The sequence below is a fragment of the Salvelinus alpinus genome, chromosome 5 (assembly GCF_045679555.1).
Source record: "Salvelinus alpinus chromosome 5, SLU_Salpinus.1, whole genome shotgun sequence".
In the NCBI taxonomy this organism is placed as follows: domain Eukaryota; kingdom Metazoa; phylum Chordata; class Actinopteri; order Salmoniformes; family Salmonidae; genus Salvelinus; species Salvelinus alpinus.
Genome location: NC_092090.1, coordinates 78915867 through 78942165, shown reverse-complemented (window position 1 = coordinate 78942165; position 26299 = coordinate 78915867). Strand labels below are relative to the sequence as shown.

At 42.1% G+C, this 26299-nt stretch overlaps 1 protein-coding gene across 1 annotated transcript in view; it reads right to left on the bottom strand.

Annotated features, from left to right (window-relative positions):
• LOC139575342 (nuclear receptor corepressor 2-like) overlaps window positions 1–26299 on the bottom strand; it is a 189969-nt gene that overhangs the window by 86495 nt on the left and 77175 nt on the right. Inside the window, exon 4 of the mRNA XM_071400266.1 lies at window positions 12847–13024. Coding sequence (XP_071256367.1) covers window positions 12847–13024 — 178 coding nt within the window. The remainder of the gene's footprint in view (window positions 1–12846; window positions 13025–26299) is intronic.

Genomic DNA, 26299 nt, shown 5'->3' with positions numbered 1-26299 from the left:
TTTCCTGTTCCAGCATGACAATGCACCTAAAACAAAGCAAGGTCCAAACAGCAATGGTTTGTTGAGATTGGTGTGGAAGAACTTGACTGGCCTGCGCAGAGCCCTGACCTCAACCCCATCGAACACCTTCGGGATGAATTGGAACGCTGACTGCGAGCCAGTGCTAATCGCCCAACATCAGTGCCCGACCTCACTAATGCTCTTGTGGTGAATGGAAGCAAGTCCCCGCAGCAATGTTACAACATCTAGTGGAAAGTTGATGTTATAGTGGCAAAAGGGGGACCAACTCCATACTAATGCCCATGAATTTGGAATGAGATGGTCGACGAGCAGGTGTCCACATCATTTTGGTGTATATAGGCCTATGCCGTAAGCTCAACACCCGTAAGCTCATATGCTTACGGGTGTTTTGAATGAATCACCTTCGAAAGTGTTGTCCATTTCGTTATGTTTGGCTTTGAAACAACATCCACAATGACCATATTTTCGACCCAGTTTCAACCTGTTGTTGAACCTCTTCATTCAAATTGATCAATCGCAGTGAGGTGAGTTTTAAAAGCACCGTACTGTTTTGTGTTTGTTGTGATTTTGGATTTCATTTGCATGCAGAATTGTTAGAGGGACAATAGAGCCCTGAGTGCCAGGCCATTAGCAACCTGACAGTAGTTAGCGATTGGGTACTGAACGCATGTCCATGGTGCATAAGAGGAGATTACGTCACTCAATGGTCAAGTGGAATTTGACTGCGGTCATGACTCATGACTGCCAGTGTGGTGGTATTACGATCACCCCAACAGCCCTAGTTTCCACAACAGCATAAATATCACTGTCAGACTGACAAGTCAGGCCACATGTTAGAGCAGTGTTGGCAGTGTGTGCCATGCATGGACATTTGGTTAAGTCATAGCTCAAGAGATGTGAAGAATGACCTTACAGCCCTCAGTAGCCTCCCCCTCCAAACTCCAACCACACACACACCTCAATCCTATTCTGTCCTCCCAGGGCCGATCAATAAGCAGAGGCTTAGACAGAAGATGGCCTTCACTCCATATCTCACTGAGGAGAGAAAACAAGGCTGTCATTGTGTTTGGTGGAGGTCTGTCATGCTGCCGTGGAACTAAGCCTGTGGATCAGCCTCTAGTCTACTCCATTACATATCAACACACAGCAGAGGTTATCTATGGTTGAGCACTGCTTACTATACAAAAAGGGTTGAGCAAGTCTTTGATACCACAGTAGCAAGATAAGTGTGCACTGAGTGTACAAAACATTGTCTCTTTTTATGAAAGAGTGACTAGGTGAATCCAGGCGAAAGCTACATTCCCTTATTGAAGTCATCTGTTAAATTCACTTCAGCCAGTGCAGATGAAGGGGAGGAGACAGGTTAAGGAAGGATTTTTATGCCTTGAGACATTATGTATGTGTGCCATTCAGAAGGTGAATGGGCAAGACAAAATATTTAAGTGCCTTTGAACGTGGTATGGTAGTAGGTGCCAGGCGCACCGGTTTGAGTGTCAAGAACGACAACGCTGCTGAGTTTTTTTACTCTCAACAGTTTCTTGTGTGTATCAAGAATGGTCCACCACCCAAAGGACATCCAGCCAACCTGACAACTGTGGGAATTAAGGGAGTCAACGTGGGCCAGCATCCCTGTGGAACGTTTCCGACACCTTGTACTGTAAAGTCCATGCGCAGACGAATTGAGGCTGTTCCCGAGGGCAAAGTGGGGTGCAACTCAATATTAGGAAGGTGTTCCTAAAGTTTGGTATACTCAGTGTATGTACAGGACTCCAAACTGGAATGTTATATTCACAAATCTTATTTTCTGTTTCTCCAAAATTTTGTTGTGCTTTTATCATGTTTAAGTTGGAAGCACCAGTGCTACCAATGAAACATTTTAATTTAGAGCATGAGTGTATGTAAGAACTAGCTTCAGTACAATACATCTGTACAGTTTTTACATTTCTACTACAGTGAGAACAGTGATGGTACTATACATTTGCTGAATGTATAACTGGCCTGAGGCGATATTGGTAGGACAATCACTTTGTCCTTGTTCAATCAAAACTAATTTCACAGGCAAATGAATTCACTGAGATTACTACCTCTTACACATTCCTGATACTGATGTTGAGCGTGTTATTGTAAAGCTAGACGGTGTTAGTGTTCAGAGTGCTTTAGAAGGGGCCTCGTGGCTGAGTATGCAGTACATTGGTCCTCGTGAGATAACGTTACACAACGACAGGCCTATTCAGTGGTAGTTATTTCCCTGCTAGATAGGTTGATTGTATTATATAGTCTAGTCTGCTCCCCCTTTTCATGTCCCTCTGTCTCTTCCATTTCCCCCCTTCCCTTTATCTGTGCCGCTCTCTGTATTTGCCATTTTCCTATTTTCATTCCCCATCCCTCTTCTATGTCTCTCCTGTTATATTAATTATTTCCATACAGTGATTGCATTTGACAGAACTTACAGTCAGGTCCAGAATTATTGGCACCCTTGATAAAGATGCACAAAAAAGACTGGATAAAATAAATGCAAATACTGAGCTATATTGTCGGTGGGAAAAAAACTGGGAAATGTAATTATTTTATTCTAATACAATTGCTCAGAAAATGTATTTTGTTTAACAAGTAAAATATATATAAAAAGATGGGGTCAAAATTATTAGCGGCCCTGTTTTCAATACCTTTTCAAATTCTATCTTATTAGTCAAACACATATTTAGCAGATGTTATTTCAGGTGTAGCGAAATGCTTGTGTTCCTAGCTCCAACAGAGCAGTAGTATCTAACATTTCACAACAATATACACAAATCTAAAGTAAAAGAATGGAATTAAGAAATACATAAATATCAGGACGAGCAATGTCGGAGTGACATTGACTAAAATACAGTAGAATAGAATATACTATATACATATGAAATGAGTAACGTAGTACAGTATGTACACATTATTAAAGTGACCAGTGATTCCATGTCTATGTATATAGGGCAGCAGCCTCTAAGGTGCAGGGTTGAGTAACCGGGAGGTAGCCGGCTAGTGATGGCTATTTAACAGTCTTGATGGCGTTGAGATAGAAGCCATTTTCAGTATCTCTGTTCCAACTTTGATGCACCTGTACTGACCTTGACTTCTGGATGGTAGCGGAGTAAACAAACTGTGGCTTGGGTGGTTGATGTCCTTGATGATCTTTTAGGCCTTCCTGTGACATTGGGTGCCGTAGGTGTCCTGGAGGACAGGCAGTGGGGCCCCAGTGATGCTCTCCAGTCAGTAATACAGCCCGACAGAATGCTCCTAATTGTGCATCTGTAAAAGTTTGGGGCCAAGCCAAATTTCTTCAGCCTCCTGAGGTTGAAGAGGCGCTGTTGCGCCTTCTTCACCACACTGTCTGTGTGGGTGGACCAATTCAGATTGTCGGTGATGTGTACGCAGAGGAGCTGGAAACTTTTCACCTTCTCCACTGCGGTCCCGTCGATGTGGATAGGGGCATGCTCTCTCTGCTGTCTTCTGAAGTCCACGATCAGCTCCTTTTGTTTTTTTGACGTTGAGGGAGATGTTATTTTCCTGGCACCGCTCTGCCAGGGCCCTCACCTCCTCCCTGTAGGCTGTCTCGTCATTGTTGGTAATCAGGCCTACTACTGCGATGCCTGCAAACTTAATGATTGAATTGGAGGTCTGCGTTGCCACACAGTGATGGGTGAACAGGGTGTACAGGAGAGGCCTGAGCACACACCCTTGTGGGGCCCCTGTGTTGAGGATCAGCGAAGTGGAGGTGTTGTTTCCTACCTTCACCACCTGGGGGGCGGCCCATCAGGAAGTCCAAGACCCAGTTGCACAGGGCGGAGTTCAGACACAGAACCCCAACCTTAATGATGAGCTTTGAGGGTACTATGGTGTTGAAGACTGCGCTATAGTCAAAGAACAGCATTCTTACATAGGTATTCCTCTTGTCCAGACGGGATAGGGCAGTGTGCAGTGTGATGGCGATTGCACTCTCTGTGGATATATTGGGACGGTATGCAAATTGAAGTGGGTCTAGGGTGTCAGGTAGAGGTGATATGATCCTTGACTAGCCTCTCAAAGCACTTCATGATGACAGAAGTGAGTGCTAAAGGGCAATAGTCATTGAGTTCAGTTACCTTTGCTTTCATGGGTACAGGAACAATGGTGGACATATTGAAGCAAGTGGGGACAGCAGACTGGGATAGGGAGAGATTGAACATGTCCGTATACACTCCAGCTAGCTGGACTGCACATGCTCTGAGGGCGTGTCTAGGGATGCTGTCTAAATGCGGTGGTTCACGCTTTCAGTTTTGCGCAAATGCTGCCGTCTAAACAAGGTTTATGGTTTAGGTAGGTTTTAATAGTCACAGTGGGAACAACTTCGCCCATACACTTCCTGATGAACTCAGTCACCGTGTCTGTGTATATGGCTATGTTATTCTCAGAGGCTAACCGGAACATATCCCAGTCCACGTGATCAAAAGAATCTTGAAGAATGGATTCCGATTGGTCAGACCAGCTTGGAATAGACCTTAGCACAGGTACTTCCTGTTTGAGTTTCTGCCTATAGGAAGGGAGGAGCAAAATCGAGACGTGATCTGATTTGCCGAAGGGGGGACAGGGGAGGGCAGTGATGCGGTAGCACAAAAAAGGGCTTTGATGACACCTCCTCCACGGGATCCACCCACACCTCTACCAATGGCTCCGCCCCTGGAGTGGGAGCCAAACAACTGGTTTGATGAGATACCTCATGTCCAAGCACCACCCCCAGAGGAGGAAGAAGGCGAGTCATCAACCAAACAGGAGGAAACCAGACCAGTAGTAGAATTTGATTGGGTTAACTTGATGCAAGACTTAGGTTTAGATGACGCATAGACACTGTCACTAGCAATAATTTCATAGTGACATTTCACGCTGACACTGTCAGCTTGCCACATCCTGTCACAGTATCAAAATGTAATGCAGCGCTAAGGCTGACCTGGTCCCGAGAAAGAGTATATAAGAAGCATGCCTTCATTGGAGAGGCATGATAGTGCTACTTGACTTATCACTCACAGACTGCTCGTGATACTTCAAACTATCATCAACCTAAAAGGTAATATCTGACTTTCATACTCTAGAACAATTGTATCTTTTGACTGCTGATTCTTGGACGAGACATACTGAGAAAACTACCCTATACACTCCTATTGCTTAATACATCCACCCCCTAACCGGAGTTGATAAATAGCATCAGTGGTGTTACAAAGGGTCTTGATCTCGAAAGCAGTCTCTCAACTAATCAGTTAAAAATAGTCATCGTACAACTTCTAGTAGGAGAAACAAATACTGAGTGATTGGACAAACCTATAGAGAAATTGTGAGTTGAAGAACATACTCTTTGGGAACCAACCAGGTCAACCTACGCTAAGGTAATTAACCACTTGTTGTAATACATAGATAAGGCATTAAGAGTTTAAGTGTTTTGATGATTATTGGTGTTATAGATTAAGGACGTAAAGAAACTGTAATAATGTGTATAACTAAGTGAATTGCAAACATTGAATAAAAAGTAGAAACTAGACCCAAAATCCTAGGGGAGAGAACACCTCTGACACTCCCGAGTTGGGGATAAAAGTCTAGTTTCTACACAAAAGACAATTTAAGGGATTGGACAGCCAACTCATTTATATTGTAAAAGCAAAATTACTCTGTATTAATATTCAAGCAGTATTAACCGACGGGTATAGGCATTAAATCGTAGAGGAAAGCGTGTGTCTAAATACAAGAGTATAAAAGGTAAAGGTAAAACAAGTAAGAGGTACTCTAAGTCTGATTGATATTATCTAAGATCCCGAAACAATAAACACTAAAGGCAATTCTCCGAACTAAGGGCAGGAATAAACAAACCAGGTCAGTCCGGCGGACCTATGAATCATCTGTTTGCCGGATGATATAAGAACTCGAGTGATACGACTTGCGTCACCTATAAGGTCAACTCAAAATCCCCTACCGTGACAGCAGTGATCGAGTGTTTTAGTAGCACGAGTACTACAGTCAATGTGTTGAACTTCGGTAGCGTTTTGCTCCAATTTGCTTTGTTAAAATCCCCAGCTACAATAAATGTGGCCTCAGGATGTGGCTTCCAGTTTGCACAAAGTCCTGTGTAGCTCCTTAATATTTCCTCAAATGTTTTATGAGATTGGAGAACACATTGTGAGGGATCTTAGACCATTCCTCCATACAGAATCCGTCCAGAACCTCAATATCCTTCGTCTGCACTTATGGACTGCCATCTTCAATTCAAACCATAGGTTTTCAATGGATTTCAAGTCCAAAGACTGATGGTCATTGATTTTTATTTTTTATTTTTGTGGTCAATTAACCATTTCTTTGTGGATTTTGATGTGTGCTTGTGGTAATTGTTTTGCTGTAAGAACCACTCGCGGCCAGGTTCAGCCTCCTGGCAGAGGCAACCAGGTTTTTGGCTAAAGAGCTTTATTTTCATGTCATCCAACCATAGCACCAGCTCCAATCCAAGTGGCAATGCTGTATAGCAAACTCCAGAAGCCTCATTTTTCAATAATGCGTAGGCACAAATCTGTGCATAAACCATGCGTGGGATCATTTCCACACAAGGTGTGAGATTTATCAATAGGAACATTTGCTTGAGAGTGTGCATGAATTTACGCATAGCCATGACCGTGTGTACACACAGTATCACGTGGTGGAATAAGGGAACTGCTTGTCAAGCTTGGAATGGGGAAAATATATGTTAAAAATGTGTGATATTGTGACAGTAAAAACTAAATCATTTTTCAATTTCATTGTATTACAATTGTGAATTCATGCATCATGAAATAGTATAAAAGACTGAGATAACGGGAAATCGAATAAGAGATGGCTGATCTTGTTCTGTTGGAAGATTTGGCACAGCTGCATGTCGCAGAGAGCGGCATTCTTTGCAGAAAGTACAGATTGTTTTTTTGGGAACGATATCTGATGAGCCAATCTTATAGGAATTTTGCGAGGATTTCATACCTACTTTAGAAAAACAAATACGTGTCATTCCGGTGCACATCCAAGTGCTATAATCCTTCATGTTTGGCAACAAGCACATTTCAGCACGAGCTTGCCAATCAGCATCTCACAGCCCTCGATGAGACAATGTTTTGGATGCAATCATCAGCAAAACGAACTGTAACGTACCAATTCCATACACCATCACACAACAGGTTTAAGTCAAGAGGGGATCCTTTGCCATCAATGGATTCCCAAATACGAACGGAGCAATAAATGGCACCCACAAAGCCCCATCCCAAAACGAGTTCAACTATGTGAACAAAAAAGGCTTCCACTCTGAATGTGAAGGTGACAGTTTATGTGATGCCCAAAATACGCTGTTGAATGTGGTGGCAGAGTGGAACGCACAACTTGTTCATTCTGCAGAACAGCAATGTTGGCCTACACGAGGGAGCTGTTGAGGATAGATGGCTTATTGGTGAGTGTTGTTTACTCATTTGAAGTATATTTCCCATTGCTAAAGCATCTTCAATTGTGCTAATGGTCTTTTCTTTGTAGCTGTGTTTTTATTTTTACTGGTCAAAGCACAACTGAGTGAGCCAAATAAAACCTGGTTGTATTCAATCTGACAATAGCACCTCTATTTCAGCCTCGGAAAAGTACATTTTCGTAGCTTTTTTTGGTTGCGCAATTATATTTCATGGTAAGGCGTTGTATATTACCCACATATGGGGTAACCATATATGGCAAATCAGGGGATGTTCCAAATGTAAATAACCAAGGTCGTGCACAAGCACTGAGGCTGAGAACTGGTATTTAAATAATTATCTCCTACCCGTGTGTGTACGACACAGGTAGCATTGTTTCATAAATCACACTTCTATGCATACAAACATTCTACATTTCGTTCATCAGTAGTATTCTACAATAGTTTCTACGCAATATTGATAAAAGAGAGCTCTTTGGCCATGCATACCAGTGCTTGGTTTAGCGTCGAAATAAGGATACATAAGCAGAAAAGAACCACAAAAAATACAGTGGTGGATCTATGATGTTATGGGGCTATTTTGCGTCCACTGGTACTGGTGCTCTTGTTGAGGACAACAGCATTCAGGTCAATCCCCCTCCCAGTCCAAGGATCACATTGTGATGGCGGTGTCTAATAATACCCTGGCTGCCCTAAGGGAAGATGCTGCCACTCAGCAGGATCTCAAGTAGAAAAAACACACTGCTGTCCCCACAAGCAGGCCATAGCAGAGAAAGGCGATTTTCACCACTGAGGGACAGCCACTCTCTTTTGCCCCTTATTCAAAATTGACTAAATTATGAATCATCTGGAAAAGATTAAGAAAATGGGCAAAAATACTTATGCTAACATTTGAGCTGTAGAAGATAAACAGGACGTAGCTAGCTAAACAGAGACAGCAAGTGTGGGTGTAGCACCCTTGTTCCCTGAGCACTATGTAAATGACGAAAAACTCCCACTGACGCCAGATGGTAGAGTATGAGTGAGAACCATCATTCCTTCCAGGTGCCAGAACTTGCTGATGAGCAAAGAAACGGTACTAGTAGTGTGTCATCGTCTGTGTTGATGACAGGTGAGAGGAGAACGGAGCAGTGAGCAGAACAACCTTCCCCTGAGGCTCTGACCTAGAAAGAGACCCTGTAGAAAGTAACACACACTGACTGCACCAGCACCGATCACGGGACACATTCTCAGAGCTACCTAACATTCCACACATCTGCGATTGCCACTTAACATGCCACAGCACCAGTGCAGTTAAAGCAGAGCACAGTTGATGACTGATGGTTGAGTAGGGTAGGACCTCGACAAGTGAAATGCAATCTGCCTCACTCCTGACTGAACTCATCCCTTGATGAAGACGACATATTCACTATCACTAGCTGCTGTGTGTACCACCACCAGTGGTCCGGTGTAGCTTAGTTGGTAGAGCATGGTGCTCGTAACACCTGGGTAGTGGATTTGAATCCCGGGACTACCCATACGTAAAATGTATGCACGCATGACTAAGTCGCTTTGGATGAAAGTGTCTGCTAAATGGCATATACTGTATTCAGACCCCTTTACTTTTTCCACATTCTGTTACAGTACAGCCTTATTCAAAAATGTATTAAATTGCCCCCCTCCCCCATCATAAATACACACACCATGACCCATAATGACAAAGCAAAAACATTTTTTCTTTTTTTCTTTTTTTTTGCTAATTGATGAACAACTACTCCAAGTCTCAGAGCGAGTGACGTTTGAAACGCTATTAGCGCGCACCCCACTAACTTGCTAGCCATTTCACATTGGTTACACCAGCCTAATCTCGTGAGTTGATAGGCTTGAAGTCATAAACAGCTGAATGCTTAAAGCACAGGGAAGAGCTGCTGGCAAAACGCACGAAAGTGCTGTTTGAATGAATGCTTACGAGCTTACTGCTGCCTACCACCGCTCAGTCAGACTGCTCTATCAAATCATAGACTTAATTATAACATAATAACACACAGAAATACGAGCCTTAGGTCATTAATATGGTAAAATCCGGAAACTATCATTTCGAAAACAAAACTTTTATTATTTCAATGAAATACGGAACCGTTCGGTATTTTATATAACGGGTGGCATCCCTAAGTCTAAATATTCCTGTTACATTGCACAACCTTCAATGTTATGTCATAATTACGTAAAATTCTGGCAAATTAGTTCGCAACGAGCCAGGCTGCCCAAACTGTTACATATACCCTGACTCTGAATGCAATGAACGCAAGAGAAGTAACACAATTTCACCTGGTTAATATTGCCTGCTAACCTGGATTTCTTTAAGCTAAATATGCAGGTTTAAAAAATATATACTTATGTGCATTGATTTTAAGAAAAGCATTGGTGTTTATGGTTAGGTAGTCGTGCAACGATTGTGCTTTTTTCACAAATGCGCTTTTGTTAAATCATCCTCCTGCGTTGCATCGATTATATGCAACGCACGACACGCTAGATAAACTAGTAATATCATCAACCATGTGTAGTTAACTAGTGATTATGTTTGATTGATTGTTTTTATAAGATAAGTGTAATGCTAGCTAGCAACTTACCGTGGTTTCTTACTGCATTCACGTAACAGGCAGGCTCCTCGTGGAGTGCAATGAGAGGCAGGTGGTTAGAGCGTTGGACTAGTTAACCGTAAGGTTGCAAGATTGAATCCCGGAGCTGACAAGGTAAAAAATCTGTCGTTATGCCCCTGAACAAGGCAGTTAACCCACCGTTCCTAGGCCGTCATTGAAAATAAGAATGTTTTCTTAACTGACTTGCCTAGTTAAATAAAAATAAAAATAAATATATATATATATATATATATATATATATATATATATATATATATATATATATATATATATATATAAAAAAAAATAAAAAAAATGGCCAAATCAGTGTCCAGAAATACCGATTTCCGATTGTTATGAAAACTTGAAATCGGCCCTAATTAATCGGCCATTCCGATTAATCGGTCGACCTCTAATCTGAGAGCACAGTTGCAGTCACCAACGCTCTGGAAAACATACTTTAACAGCCTAACCAGCTCTGCTAGGGTGAGTAACGTTCAGCGAGCTGTTCTCTCTCTCTCTTAGATGTCCGGAAGTAGCTTGCAAGTTAGTACAGAACGCTCGGATCAACCCTTAAAGAGATGGGTGGGGCTAAGGCTTAAGAGGGTGTGAACAATGCTGAATGGGTGTAGACAAAGAAGGGCTCTCCGATAGAGGTACCAAAACATTGAAAGACGGTTTTCTCAAAAGTGATTTTACTCGTTGATCAACTTTCAAAGGAGAATTACTTTCCCATTGTTTCCTCAAATGCAGTGTATGATTTACCATTTTGTAGCTCTGAGTCTACTGTACTTATATCCAATGTAAAAAAACAAATTCAAATGTTGCTACACAAGACCGAATCCAGTTGGTGAGTCACAATTGAGTTTGTACTTATACATGATGTACCACCCCACCTACCGTCAACCAATCATGTCATTGCTGAGCTGTACAGAGCCCTCCGCATTGTTACAACATTTGGGAGGCGCATAGCGATGCGGTACAGAGATGGATTTGCCCCCTGCATGCCTCTGGAGGCTCCGCAATTGCGTCTCACCCTCCATATGGAGTCTCCGACCAGATTTTCAGATAAAGCCTGAATGGTTTTTAGTCTAGGCCTCAGCAGTGGGTTAGTTCACTGAGATGGGTGCAAATACATATACGGTACCAGTCAAAAGTTTGGACACGCCTACTCATTCAAAGGGTTTTCTTTATTTTTACTTTTTCTACATTGTAGAATAATAGGGAAGACATCAAAACTATGAAAAAACACATATGGAGTCATGTAGTAACCAAAAGTGTTAAACAAATCAGAATATATTGTTGACAGCCTTGCACACTCTTTGCATTCTCTCAACCAGCTTCATGAGGTAGTCACCTGGAATGCATTTTAATTTACAGGTGTACCTTGTTAAAAGTACATTTCTGCAATTCCTTTCCTTCTGAATGCATTTGAGCCAATCAGTTGTGTTGTGACATGGTAGGGTTGGTACACAGAAGACAGCCCTATTTGGTAAAAGACCAAGTCCATATTATGCTTCAGAAATAGCAGTCCAAATAAATGCTTTAGAGTTCAAGTAACAGACACATCAAGACCAACTGTTCAGAGGAGGCTGCGTGTATCAGGCCTTCATGGTCGAATTGCTGGGGAAAAACGCTACTAAAGGACACCAATAAGAAGAGACTTGCTTGGTCCAAGAAACACGAGCAATGGAAATTAGAACGGTGGAAATCTGTCCATTGGTCTGATAAATCCAAATTTGAGATTTTGGTTCCAACTGCCGTGTCATTGTGAGACGCAGAGCAGGTGAACGGATGATATCCGCATGTGTGGTTCCCACCGTGAAGCATGGAGGTGGTGTGATTGTGTGGGGGTGCTTTGCTGGTGACACTGTTGGTGATTTATTTAGAATTCAAAACACACTTAACCAGCATGGCTACCACAACATTCCGCAGCAATATGCCATCCCATCTGGTTTGCGCTTAGTGGGACTATCATTTGTTTTTCAACAGGACAATGACCCAACACCCTTACAGCTGTGTAAGGGCTATTTGACCAAGGAGAGTGATGGAGTGCTACATCAGATGACCTGGCCTCCACAAACACTTGACCTCAACCCAAATGAGATGGTTTGGGATGAGTTGGACAGCAGAGTGAAGGAAAAGTAGCCAACAAGTGCGCAGCATATGTGGGAACTCCTTCAAGACTGTTGGAAAAGCATTCCAAGTGAAGCTGGTTGAGAGAATGCCAAGAGTGTGCAAAGCTGTCATCAAGGCAAAGGGTGGCTACTTTGAAGGATCTCAAATATAAAATATATTTTGATTGGTTTAACAATTTTTTGGTTACTACATTATTCCATATGTGTTATTTCATAGTTTTGATGTCTTCACTATTATTCTACAATGTAGAAAATAGTAAAAATAAAGAAAAACCCTTGAATGAGTAGGTGTGTCCAAACCTTTGACTGGTACTGTATATATATTTGTTACTGCTCGACTAAAACAATCTTGGTCGACCAACCGCCTAACAACCAAACAATTGACCAGTCAACTAATTGGGGTCAGCCCTACTTTGAACCAAACACACATCAAAGCAGGAGTCATTTTAGTCTGTAATCCAACAGTGACCTTTGACATGCCAGCATTACCCAGCTGTTGGATTTCAAAACTCAAACAATAAATTCAAAATGAAAGTCCCTCAAGAGATTTAATCGACTTTGGCCTTTGAGATCCTTCTGTCAAGTAATCAATACTGACCTTTGACATGTCCTCAGCCCCTCCCAGAGGAAGTTGTGGGCGGTGGGCTGAAAGCCTCATGAGAGACTCCGCCCCAAGGTCCAGGCGGGGACGCTTTATCTCAACATACTCCACCTCTGATTGGTTGTTGGGCTCAGGTAAGTAGATGTGCTCATAGCGGATGTGTTGCTCCTGACCTCTGTCAGGAGAAAGCACAGGGAGAGAAGACAGGTTAACATCTATATCAATTAACTGATGGTATAGGTCATTTCCATGTAAAATGACCCATGAGGACCAACATGTGAAGTTCATAAGAGCATGTCAAATTGAGTGTCAAATGAAAGCTAAGATTCTATATTTTGGAGAAATTAAGGCATAAATGCATTATTCAATTATTTTCCATTCTAAAAAAATTTGGAATAGACAAAGGCTTTGATTTCTTGTCAAATAGATTGAAAATGGGTCTAGCAGACAAAGTCTTAAAACTGGACCATTTTATCTCCAACTCTTCATTCAAAGACTCAATCATGGACACGCTTAGTGACAGTTATGGCAGCTTCATGTGATGTATTGTTGTCTCTAGCTTCTTGCCCTTTGTGCGGTTGTCTGTGCCCAATAATGTTTGTAGCATGTTTTGTGCTGCTACCATGTTGTGCTGCTGCCATGTTGTGTTGCTACAATGTTGTTGTCATGTGTTGCTGCCATGTTGTGTTGTTGTCTTAGGTCTCTCTTTACGTAGTGTTGTGGTGTCTCTCTTGTCGTAATATGTCTTTTGTCTTATATTTGTATTTATTTATTTTTATTTTTAATCCAGACCCCATCCCTGCAGGAGGCCTTTTGCCTTTTGGAAGGCCGTCATTGTAAATAAGAATTTGTTCTTAACTGACTTGCCTAGTTAAATAAAGTTTAAATAAAAAAATATTCAAATATATATATCATCAAGACAAAGGGTGGCTGCTTTGAAGAATCTCAAATATAAAATATATTTTGATTCTTTAAACACTTTAGGTTACTACATGATTCCATATGTGTTATTTCATAGTTTTGATGGATCATTTGTTCTGCCTTCTGTACGTTTAAGAAACATTGCCTTGAACCTTAATTCCGTTAACAAAAACCAACATTCCTTTAAGATATTTTCTAATTTCTCTCCCTCATGAGGGAGGATAATGAAAGTTCACAGAACTAACAAGGAAAAGGTAGACCTATCCATTAGTTAGAGTTTTTACTGATATCAATTCTGATATGAATTATTAAGTGATTAAAACTCAAAATTATGTTACCAAATCGGTAATTGAATTGGCTATAATGGGAAATCATATTAGTCACCCACCACAGTTGGGCCACATGCTACTGTCCTCCCTTCCACTGGCATACTGTTATTTTCAGCTGATACGTTCTCAGTTGTCTTTCTCTCTTCTGGTGGTCAAAGCAGAGTGTGAAAAGTATGGACAACCCCTCCCTCTCTCTCTTTTCTCCAATTAATGTCACCTCTTCCGGCTCTTACTCACACCCTCCCTTTCCATCTACCGTAACCAGCATCCTCAACCACTGCGCACCGACTGACACTGGACGTTGAGAAGTAGTTTACATTTCATCAATCTGCCCTGGCCTTGATTTCAGCATCCACAGACATCTGGACCGGCCATCATTTTGCCCAAACAGAGGTCCATGATTGGTTCAGATCTAGTCTGGTCCGGACCAAATCTGAAGCAATCATAGATATCGATGTTTCACAAGTTTGGACAGTACAGTAGAGCACAGTATACCACAGAAAAGTAGAGTATAGTTCAGTACATGACAGTATAGTAAAGAAAAGTAGAGTATAGTTCAGTACAGTTCTGTACAGTAGAGTGTAGTAGTGTTCAGTGCAGTACACAGTAGAGCACACTAGAGTTGAGTACACTAATGTACTGTGCTGAACTCTACTGTACTGAACTATACTTTACTGTCCTGTGCTGTGCTGTACTCTACTGAGTTATACTTTGATGTCCAAACTTGTGAAACATAGACGTCTATGATTTGTTCAGATTTGGTCTGGTCCAGACCAACAAAATGTGGTCTTGTTTGGTGGCAGAGCTCATTAAAATAATAGCCAGTGTGTAGAATAATACCCAAATATGCAAAGGAGGATATTGCATTTCTACCTGGCGTGGCGAGAATCTGTCTCCGCACCACGTGCTCTCACCACTGGTGTCCCCCAGGGCTCTGTTCTAGGCCCTCTCCTATTCTCGCTATACACCAAGTCACTTGGCTCTGTCATATCCTCACATGGTCTCTCCTATCATTGCTATGCAGACGACACACAATTAATCTTCTCCTTTCCCCCCTCTGATAACCAGGTGGTGAATCGCATCTCTGCATGTCTGGCAGACATATCAGTGTGGATGACGGATCACCACCTCAAGCTGAACCTCGGCAAGACGGAGCTGCTCTTCCTCCCGGGGAAGGACTGCCCGTTCCATGATCTCGCCATCACGGTTGACAACTCCATTGTGTCCTCCTCCCAGAGTGCTAAGAACCTTGGCGTGATCCTGGACAACACCCTGTCGTTCTCAACTAACATCAAGGCGGTGACCCGTTCCTGTAGGTTCATGCTCTACAACATTCGCAGAGTACGACCCTGCCGCACGCAGGAAGCGGCGCAGGTCCTAATCCAGGCACTTGTCATCTCCCGTCTGGATTACTGCAACTCGCTGTTGGCTGGGCTCCCTGCCTGTGCCATTAAACCCCTACAACTCATCCAGAACGCCGCAGCCCGTCTGGTGTTCAACTTTCCCAAGTTCTCTCACGTCACCCCGCTCCTCCTCTCTCCCCACTGGCTTCCAGTTGAAGCTCGCATCCGCTACAAGACCATGGTGCTTGCCTACGGAGCTGTGAGGGGAACGGCACCTCCGTACCTTCAGGCTCTGATCAGGCCCTACACCCAAACAAGGGCACTGCGTTCATCCACCTCTGGCCTGCTCGCCTCCCTACCTCTGAGGAAGTACAGTTCCCGCTCAGCCCAGTCAAAACTGTTCGCTGCTCTGGCACCCCAATGGTGGAACAAACTCCCTCACGACGCCAGGTCAGCGGAGTCAATCACCACCTTCCGGAGACACCTGAAACCCCACCTCTTTAAGGAATACCTAGGATAGGATAAAGTAATCCTTCTAACCCCCCCCCCCCCTTAAAAGAGTTAGATGCACTATTGTAAAGTGGTTGTTCCACTGGATATCATAAGGTGAATGCACCAATTTGTAAGTCGCTCTGGATAAGAGCGTCTGCTAAATGACTTAAATGTAAATGTAAATGTACCTATGTGTACCTATTTAGGAAACATCGCCATGAACAGAATGACATTCATATCTATTATTATGCATTTCGCAATTGTGTTAATGACTGTAAATCCACTTCACTTTAATAACGAAAATAGATTTTTTCAAACTCGAGGTGTCATGTCATAGCTGACATACCATTCTTTTTAAAGACATCTTTGAATCTTAATTCGGAGCAGCTATGTAACAGAGTTTAAGGAAAACGTGGTCACAAAAACACTGAGGGATATTTTACCAAACTTCACATCTGCACAGTTCCTCTTTCAGAGGAAGGCCCTAAAAATTGTCAAAGACTCCAGCCACCCTAGTCATAGACTGTTCTCTCTACTACCGCACGGTAAGCAGTACCGGAGTGCCAAGTCTTGGTCCAAAAGGCTCCTTAACAGCTTCTACCCCCAATCCATAAGACTGCTGAACAGTTTTTTCAAATGGCTAGCCAGACTATTTTTGATTTTACGCTGCTGCTACTCGCTGTTTATTATCTATGCATAGTCACTTTACCCCTACCTACATATTACCCCAATTACCTCGACTAACCTGTACCACCGCACATTGACTCAGTACCGGTACCCCCTATTAACAGACTCGTTATTGTATAACTTTTTTTTTTTTTTTTAAACGTTAGTTTATTTAGTAAAAAATGTCTAAACTCTTAGTTTTCTTAAAACTGCATTGCTGGTTAAGGGCTTGTAAGTAAGTATTTCACAGTAAACAGTCTATACCGGTTGTATTCGGCACATGTGACAAATAACATTTGATTTGAAATGTGTTTTTGTAAAAGTTTCAGTGTAAATTGTTAAAGGTAGGCTTGGGAGATTTACCATATACCGGGGTATTTGGAAAAAGCCACTGGATGGTTTTTCAATAATGTGAATCCCGTTGAAACTTTTTTTTTTTTATACATTTGAATATTTGTAGCTACTTAAGTAAATACCTTCAGTCAACTTGTGAAACAATTTAGGAGATAAAGAATATTGCGTTCTTCATTTAAATCGGTCGAATTATCATGAAGCTTACAATAGTCCCCAGTCATGTGGTGTTTGTTTACAAGCACACAATGACGAGAGACCGGAGCCTTGTGAGTCACTCACGGTTGTGCAGCAGGCGCCAGGTGATCTAATTGCAGTATGGAATTCACAACAAAATGTTTGCAAGCTAGATATCTTATAACTATTAAGTTAACTGTCTAAAATGTGCTAAATGCTCTGCAGTTGTACATTTGGTTTGCCAATTTAGTAGCTAGTTAGCTATCTAGCTAAGTGATTAGCTTCTTCCAAAATCAAGCATTCGCTTGGTAACAGCAGAGAATCCCCTCCTGGATCAAGAGCCTTGCTGGCTAATATTTGTTTTATGCATACAGCAAACTGTGTAGCATTACTTGTATAGTTTAGGTCAAAAACTGTACAAAATGTTCACAATGCGATCGTTAGCATTTAGTTAGCATTCTCTATGGGATTTTAAATGTACTTGTTAGCATTGCTAACCTTCGGATTACAGTGTATGAGTGGGGTTTGAAAACAGCGCCCTTTGTGCTTAGTACCGGTATTACCGAATATCCTGGTATGGCACAAGGTCGGTATGAAGGCATGACAATCTGGATACCGCCCAAGACAAGTCCTTGTATATAGAGTCATATGGTTTCTAAAAAACCAGGCAAATCCAGCTCATAAAGCATAGCTTGTAGCTACCGAATGTCATTTTCAGTGACTGTGGACATTTACAAGGGAAAGTGAACGAGAGAAACTGTGCAAATGAACAATGTTGTGATGCATGCTTTTCTGAAGGAAGCGCAGCATGTGTACGGGGAGAAGAGCGGAGGAGGGGGAAAATGGTAGTAGGAAGCACAGGGGGAAGAAATTGCAGCTGAAGCGATAACTCATCCAGAGCTCTGACTCCTTGCAGAAAGCCATTAAGATATCTGAAGGCACACATTTAGTAGTGAATTGCATACAAGTGTAATTTCTTCACCTCATGTGCTCTGCACAAAAGAGACTCGCCGATAGATATACAGTGAGGGAAAAAAGTATTTGATCCCCTGCTGATTTTGTTCGTTTGCCCACTGACAAAGAAATGATCAGTCTATAATTTTAATGGTAGGTTTATTTGAACAGTGAGAGACAGAATAACAACTAAAACCTATGTCAAAAATGTTATAAATGTATTTGCATTTTAATGAGGGAAATAAGTATTTGACCCCTCTGCAAAACATGACTTAGTGGCAAAACCCTTGTTGGCAATCACAGAGGTCAGAAGTTTCTTGTAGTTGGCCACCAGGTTTGCACACATCTCAGGAGGGATTTTGTCCCATTCCTCTTTGCAGATCTTCTCCAAGTCATTAAGGTTTTGAGGCTGACGTTTGGCAACTCGAACCTTCAGCTCCCTCCACAGATGTTCTATGGGATTAAGGTCTGGAGACTGGCTAGGCCACTCCAGGACCTAAATGTGCTTCTTCTTGAGCCACTCCTTTGTTGCCTTGGCCGTGTGTTTTGGGTCATTGTCATGCTGGAATACCCATCCACGACCCATTTTCAATGCCCTAGCTGAGGGAAGGAGGTTCTCACCCAAGATTTGACGGTACATGGCCCCGTCCATCGTCCCTTTGATGCGGTGAAGTTGTCCTGTCCCCTTAGCAGAAAAACACCCCCAAAGCATAATGTTTCCACCTCCATGTTTGACGGTGGGGATGGTGTTCTTGGGGTCATAGGCAGCATTCTCCATTGGAGTGGTTTCCTTCCTCTATGGTAACTGAGTTAGGAAGGACTTGGGTTGCAAAGGGTCGGAAACCTTCCGGTAAATGTCAGGACATTTTCAGTAAATTTTGCATGGGAAGTTATGCCCAGGAATTTGGAGATCTTTGGTTAAATTCATTTTTAAAAGTTAGCTTATAACAGTCAACCTTTTTTTGGCGAAACACATTAGGCAATTCTAGGTCTTGTGGAATATTTTGGTTAAACTGTCCCCAATTCAATGGAATTGCAACCCTCTGCATGCACAGTGCATTCTTCCATCACATGTACAGCTGATTCTCAAGATCTTGCACACTAATGAGATGCTATTGAGCCCACACTACTACACTGTCTGAGCCAAGGACTACATGCTTTCTGGTAAGTTTTGATTTCAATACTGGGTGTGGTGAATATATTTTATATGACATACATTATTTTTTGTTAACTAGTAAAAAGTAGCCTACAGCAAAGTGTGTTTAAATAATTTCTAACTTGTTAACAATTACTGCTAGTTAGTTTTTGCTACCATGTGGGTTTTAGCTTGCTTGAGCCTGCTAACTGAGGAGTGTTAATGCACCTGTTTCCATACATGTTTCATTTAAAAACATTTATCTTACAAAGGAGTTGTTTTAATCTAACTTAATCTGCTTAACTATTTATCTGTACATGGAATTGTATTTGGGTTTTTTTTGCAAATGTTTTTCTAATCTTTACAGGAAAATGCCACGGGCACTATCTGATGTGTGGAGACATTTCACTGCAGCTAATGTAGAAGGAAAAGCTGTGTACATATGCAAATACTGTGCCAAATCATAAGTGAAGAATGCAACAAAGATGCAGTATCACCTGGCCAAGTGCATAAAGTTCCCTCAGCGCTCACAACAAACAACCTCTGACAAAAGTCTCTCTATTTCTATTCAAGGTGAAAATGATGAATCAGACACCTTATCGATGGCAACAGCTCATGGTCCTCCTGGAATCAGAAGTTGTTTTACTCAATGGAGAAACATAGAGAAATGCTGATAAATGTCTTGCTTGAGCTTTGTATGCAACTGGTTCACCTCTGATGCTCACAGGCAGTGTATTGGAAGATATTTCTGAATGTTCTTCACCCAGCATACACCCCTCCAACCAAACATGCTTTATCTACTAATTTTCTGGATGCAGAGTTCAACAGAGTTCAAGTGAAGGTCAAGCAAATCATAGAGAAAGCAGACTCTATTGCAATCATCTCTGATGGGCTGTCGAATGTTCGTGGGCAAGGAATAATTAACTACATCATCTCCACCCCTCAACTAGTATTCTACAAGAGCACAGACACAAGGGACAACAGACACACCGGTCTCTACATTGCAGATGAGCTGAAGGCAGTCATCAACGGCCTTGGACCACAGAAGGTATTTTCACTGGTGACAGACAATGCTGCGAACATGAAGGCTGCTTGGTCTAAAGTGGAGGAGTCCTACCCTCACATCACACCCATTGGCTGTGCTGCTGATGCATTGAATCTGCTTCTCAAGGACATCATGGCACTGAAAACAATGGATACACTCTACAAGAGCCAAGGAAATGGTTAGGTATGTGAAGGGTCATCAAGTTATAGCAGCAATCTACCTCACCAAGCAAAGTGAGAAGAATAAGAGCACCACATTGAAGCTGCCCAGCAACACCTGTTGGGGTGGTGTCGTCATCATGTTTGACAGTCCCCTGGAGGGGAAGGAGTCTCTCCAAGAAATGGTCATATAACAGTCTGCCGATATGGACAGCCCCATCAAGAGGACCCTCCTGGATGATGTATTTTGGGAGAGAGTGGTAAGCAGCCTGAAACTCCTGAAACCTATAGCAGTGCCATTGCATGGATTGAGGGCGACAATGCCATCCTGTCTGATGTTCAGACTCTGGCTGCAGATGTAAGAGAAGAAATCCGTACTGCCCTGCCCACTTCACTGTTGCTCCAAGCAGCGGAAACTGCAGTTCTGAAATACATCAAAAAGTGTGAAGACTTCTGCCTGAAGCCCATACACACCGCAGCATACATGTTGGACCCCAAGTATACTGGCAAGAGCATCCTGTCTAGTGCAGGGATCCACAAGGCCTGTGGTGTCATCACTACCGTGTCTCGCCACCTTGGCCTAGATGAGGGCAAGGTTCTTGGCAGTCTGGCGAAGTACACTTCCAAGCAAGGGCTTTGGGAGGGAGATGCAACATGGCAGTCGTGCCAACATATCTCATCAGCCACCTGATGGGAGGGACTTTGTGGATCTGAGGCTCTTTCCCCTGTTGCCTCTGTCATCCTCCAAATCCCACCAACATCAGCTGCCTCAGAGCGCAACTGGTCCTTGTTTGGGAACACACACACACACACCAAAGGACGCAACAGGCTGACCAATACAAGGGTTGAAAAATTGGTGGCCATTCGGGCAAATTTGAGGCTTTTTGAGCCTGACAACAAGCCATCCTCAACAAGGTTGTAAAGTGACAGTGAAAATGAGGCCTCAGTCTCTGATGTTCAAGAGGTGGACGGACATTGAGGAGGTCCAGGGAGAAGACATGGAAGCCTGAGAGGAAGACAACCAAAGCTTTAGTTTCTAAATCACTTTACAGATGTATGTTGAAAATGTTTTTGGGGAGATGCGATGGATCATTAGGGATCATTCAATATTCCCTTTCTTTTGTTGTTCAGTGAAATCATCCCATGTGAACTCATTTAATTAAAGTTCAATTTGTAACAATTGTTTTTTAAATTTCTATTGGAAGAATTTAATCATTTGCAATTACGTCTACTTATGATAGCAATATAAATATTTCCAATGCAAAAAACATCTACATTTAAATGGTATTAATATTAATTCCCATATATACTTGTTAATTCCCACGGAAAGTTTCCACCTCTGAATATTCCCCAAAATGTGCAATCCTAGGAAGGACTCCTGTATCTTTGTAGTGACTGGGTTATTGATACGCCATCCAAAGTGTAATTAATAACTTCACCATGCTTAAAGGGATATTCAATGTCTGCTTTTTTTTGGCCCATCTACCAATAGGTGCCCTTCTTTGTGAGGAATTGGAAAACCTCCCTGGTCTTTGTGATTGTGTCTGTTTGAAATTCACTGCTCGACTGAGGGACCTTACAGAGATGAGGTAGTCATTTAAAAATCATGTTAAACACTATTATTGCACACAGAGTGAGTCCATGCAACTTATGTGACTTGTTAAGCACATCTTTACTCCTGAACATATTTAGGCTTGCCATATCATAGGAGTTGAATAGTTATTGACACAAGACATGTCAGCTTTTAATTTTTAATTAATTTGTAAAAGAATTGTATTTTGACATTATGGGGAATAGCGTGTAGGCCAGTGACAAAAAAATATAAATTCAATCAATGTATTATTTAGGCTGTAACAACAAAATGTGGAAAAAGTCAAGGAGTGTGAATACTTTCGGGAGGCACTGGACATTTTAAGTGACAAATCTGAGTCTCAGAGCAACTTCATTACAGTGGAATTGCCCTCTAGCAGACTAGCAGGAGGACACATTAGCAAACTGCCACCATGACAGCTCTGTGCAAATGAAAATGTAATAAATAAAAAATTTAAAAATTGATATTTAGAATTGTAAGTTTGTTAAATCAAACCACACAGATCAAGTTCAATGTTAGTGGGTAGACAAAAGCCCTCTATGAACAAAATGTTCCATTGTGTATTAGGACTATATGATGTATCAGAGTAATATTGAGTTATTCAGTCATTATGCTGAATGGTTTCTTTGAGGATGACAGATTTCTCCTTCGAGTGGTTGCCAATATCCATTCCTGAGAGCTCCTCCACCCCCACAGTACAGTGGTGGAAGTGCTTCGTCACATGGGAACACAACTGTGCTACATGAAAAAGTGACAATCCATGACACTCAAAACAGATAATGTTCCTCGGGGAGATGTGGGATTTGACAACATGACTAATGATTAGCTCATCCATTTGTAAGGCCAACACGGTGAGTGGTCTAAAAAACGAGGAAACTACGCGAGAACAATTAAGCCTATCCCACTCATTCTTTTACTCACTCAGAGCAGCATACTGCCCTTGCATACTAGCCTACCTGATGCATTCCATGTCTGCACACAAACCCTGGGTGATTGGCTAAAAACTTGAAAGTCATAATGACCTTAAATATTACTTGTGTCTGCTGTACAGTCTGACATAAGCTAATGGCGTGTCTAAGCAAAGCCCATGACTCAGAGGGAGCATAGTTTTTCAGTAGACTGGAATACTGAGGCAGATCAAACTGACCCCCAAAATGTAAAGGTACATAGTTCAGTAAAATACCTTCAGACTCAGACAAATACACTACAATAAAACAAAGCATAAAGCCTAGTTGCTCTTAAATTTTTGAGCTTTGCATTGTCAAGTGGTCAGTACTCACTAGGCCACACACAAATGCCCAAAACCATGTGTGGCGTCTAGTCTGACCTCCCCTGCAACATCCCTGTACTGTACCACACAATCAGAAAAGAGCTGGGTGGCCTGGAATGCTAACAATTACATGACCAAAGTCATGGGTAGAGGGGAGGAGGGGGGGAGCTGGGCTGTAAGATGATAAGTCATGGTCTGCTTTATGTGTGGTTTTAAACTCAAACATGCTATTCATCAAACTCAGGGGATTCAAACAATAAGTATAAACTTTATAAACAAGGGTCTGGAAAAGATCTCTGTTTGCGTCAATGTTTTGTGAAATGAAAAGCTTTGAATAATCAGTTAACTACTTACATCAGTAAAGGTTAATGACGGGTAAATGTTGCTCTGTTCCATATGAGGCCATGACTTTCTAAATGCCTGCCTTCGAGGCATTTTTAGGTAGGCCTAGATGCTGAAATGTCATCTCTTTCATACTAACACATTTTTCCACCAACTTTATTTTGCCTTTTCCTTATCTGAAAGGTACTGCCGGTATCAAAGCAGAAACGTATATTTCCACCTAACGACCTAGTAATCATTTCTGTAAACTTCTGCCTACGGCTTTGTATGAAACATAGCAATGCCGAGGCAGCATTGGCACGCACTATGTTCTTAAACTCTTGATGGATGCTAGGCAGCACCATTTAACCATTCTCCTGCCAGTTCTAAACTTTGCGAGGCATGTCACTTCTCCCATCTCTTCGCATAGCCCACCACTAAGCATGAACTGTTATCTTAACCACAACTGAATGGATTCATAAATAATTACTGTGGAAATAAATATCACTGAATGACGAAAATATTGGAATAAAGTAGGCTAATGCAACTGAAGGCATGTATGAAATTGTTTCTTACTTAAACTTCCCAAGTCATCTAATCATTGTAATACGTTTTAAGCAATAGCTTACCCCCCCCCGTGTGGTCAACTAGATGATAATTTCTGCAAAGTTTTGATTGGGACGCTTTGAGATAAGCGCGGGGACATGTCTTGATAAATAAAATAAAAAGTTATATTTTTGGTTTTCAATGAATCTCCGTTTTGATATTGGTTAGACTAGAATTAGGCTGGAGAAATGGAGGAGAGCGCTGCTCATGACCATAGTGTCTAGTTGTCTGCTTTATTAGAACAGTTAGCCAGCATGTTATGTAGTTTAACAAGTGTTTTATTTTTGCTCTTCACTCACAGTTGCTTAGTAGCCTAGGACTACTCTCAACCAAAAGCCTGGGACTTTACTGACTTGTCTCAATCAATGTGATTTTGTTTCACAGGATTTCAATCTGTATAGGCTATTTGGTTAATTGGTTTGTGGCTGGGAAAATAAGTGGAGGCGGTATAGCTCATCTATTCGTTTTCTCGTTTCTATCACTGATCAGAAACATTTAGTATGCAATAATGTCACCCAAATCAAGGGTAGGCCTTGATCGCGTACCAAAAGCACGCGGAGGCTGTAGAATACGAACACGATACTCACATGATTTTGAAAATAGGATTGCTATTATTTTTGATCGGTATCATGATGAAGATACTTTCAATGTAAGACCCTACACCTGCTCCCTAACAAAGTGGAGTAAGGGTAGGAAAGAGATTCAACTTGGATCAAAAAAGCATGGGCTTGGGCTCGGTTTCAAAATATAACTTGATAACGTCATGTTGAAAAACATTATTTGTATTTTATTCTATTATATTCATACCCACACATATAGTCGTGGCCAAAAGTTGAGAATGACACAAATATTAATTTTCAAAGTCTGCTGCCTCAGTTTGTATGATGGCAATTTGCATATACTCCAGAATGTTATGAAGAGTGATCAGATGAAATGCAATTAATTGCAAAGTCCCTCTTTGCCATGCAAATGAACTGAATCCCCCCAAAACATTTCCATTGCATTTCAGCCCTGCCACAAAAGGACCAGCTGACGACATGTCAGGGATTCTCTCGTTAACACAGGTGTGAGTGTTGACGAGGACAAGGCTGGAGATCACTCTGTCATGCTGATTGAGTTTGAATAACAGACTGGAAGCTTCAAAAGGAGGGTGGTGCTTGGAATCATTGTTCTTCCTCTGTCAACCACGGTTACCTGCAAGGAAACGTGCTGTTATCATTGCTTTGCACAAAAAGGGCTTCACAAGCAAGGATATTGCTGCTAGTAAGATTGCACCTAAATCAACCATTTATCGGATCATCAAGAACTTCAAGGAGAGCGGTTCAATTGTTGTTAAGAAGGCTTCAGGGCGCCCAAGAAAGTCCAGCAAGCGCCAGGACAGTCTCCTAAAGTTGATTCAGCTGGGGGATTGGGGCACCACCAGTACAGAGCTTGCTCAGGAATGGCAGCAAGCAGGTGTGAGTGCATCTGTGTGTGAGTGTCAAGAAGGGCAGCAAAGAAGCCACTTCTCTGCAGGAAAAACATCAGGGACAGACTGATATTCTGCAAAAGGTACAGGGATTGGCCTGCTGAGGACTGGGGTAAAGTCAATTTCTCTGATGAATCCCCTTTCCAATTGTTTGGGGCATCTGGAAAAAAGCTTGTCCGGAGAAGACAAGGTGAGCGCTACCATCAGTCCTGTGTCATGCCAACAGTAAAGCATGCTGAGACCATTCATGTGTGGATTTGCTTCTCAGCCAAGGGAGTGGGCTCACTCACAATTTTGCCTAAGAACACAGCCATGAATGAAGAATGGTACCAACACATCCTCCGGGAGCAACTTCTCCCAACCATCCAGGAACAGTTTGGTGACGAACAATGCCTTTTCCAGCATGATGGAGCACCTTGCCATTCGGCAAAAGTGATAACCAAGTGGTTCGGGAAACAAAACATCGATATTTTGGGTCTATGGCCAGGAAACTCCCCAGACCTTAATCCCATTGAGAACTTGTGGTCAATCCTCAAGAGGCAGGTGGGCAAACAAAAACCCACAAATTCTGACAAACTCCAAGCATTGATTATGTAAGAATGGGCTGCCATCAGTCAGGATGT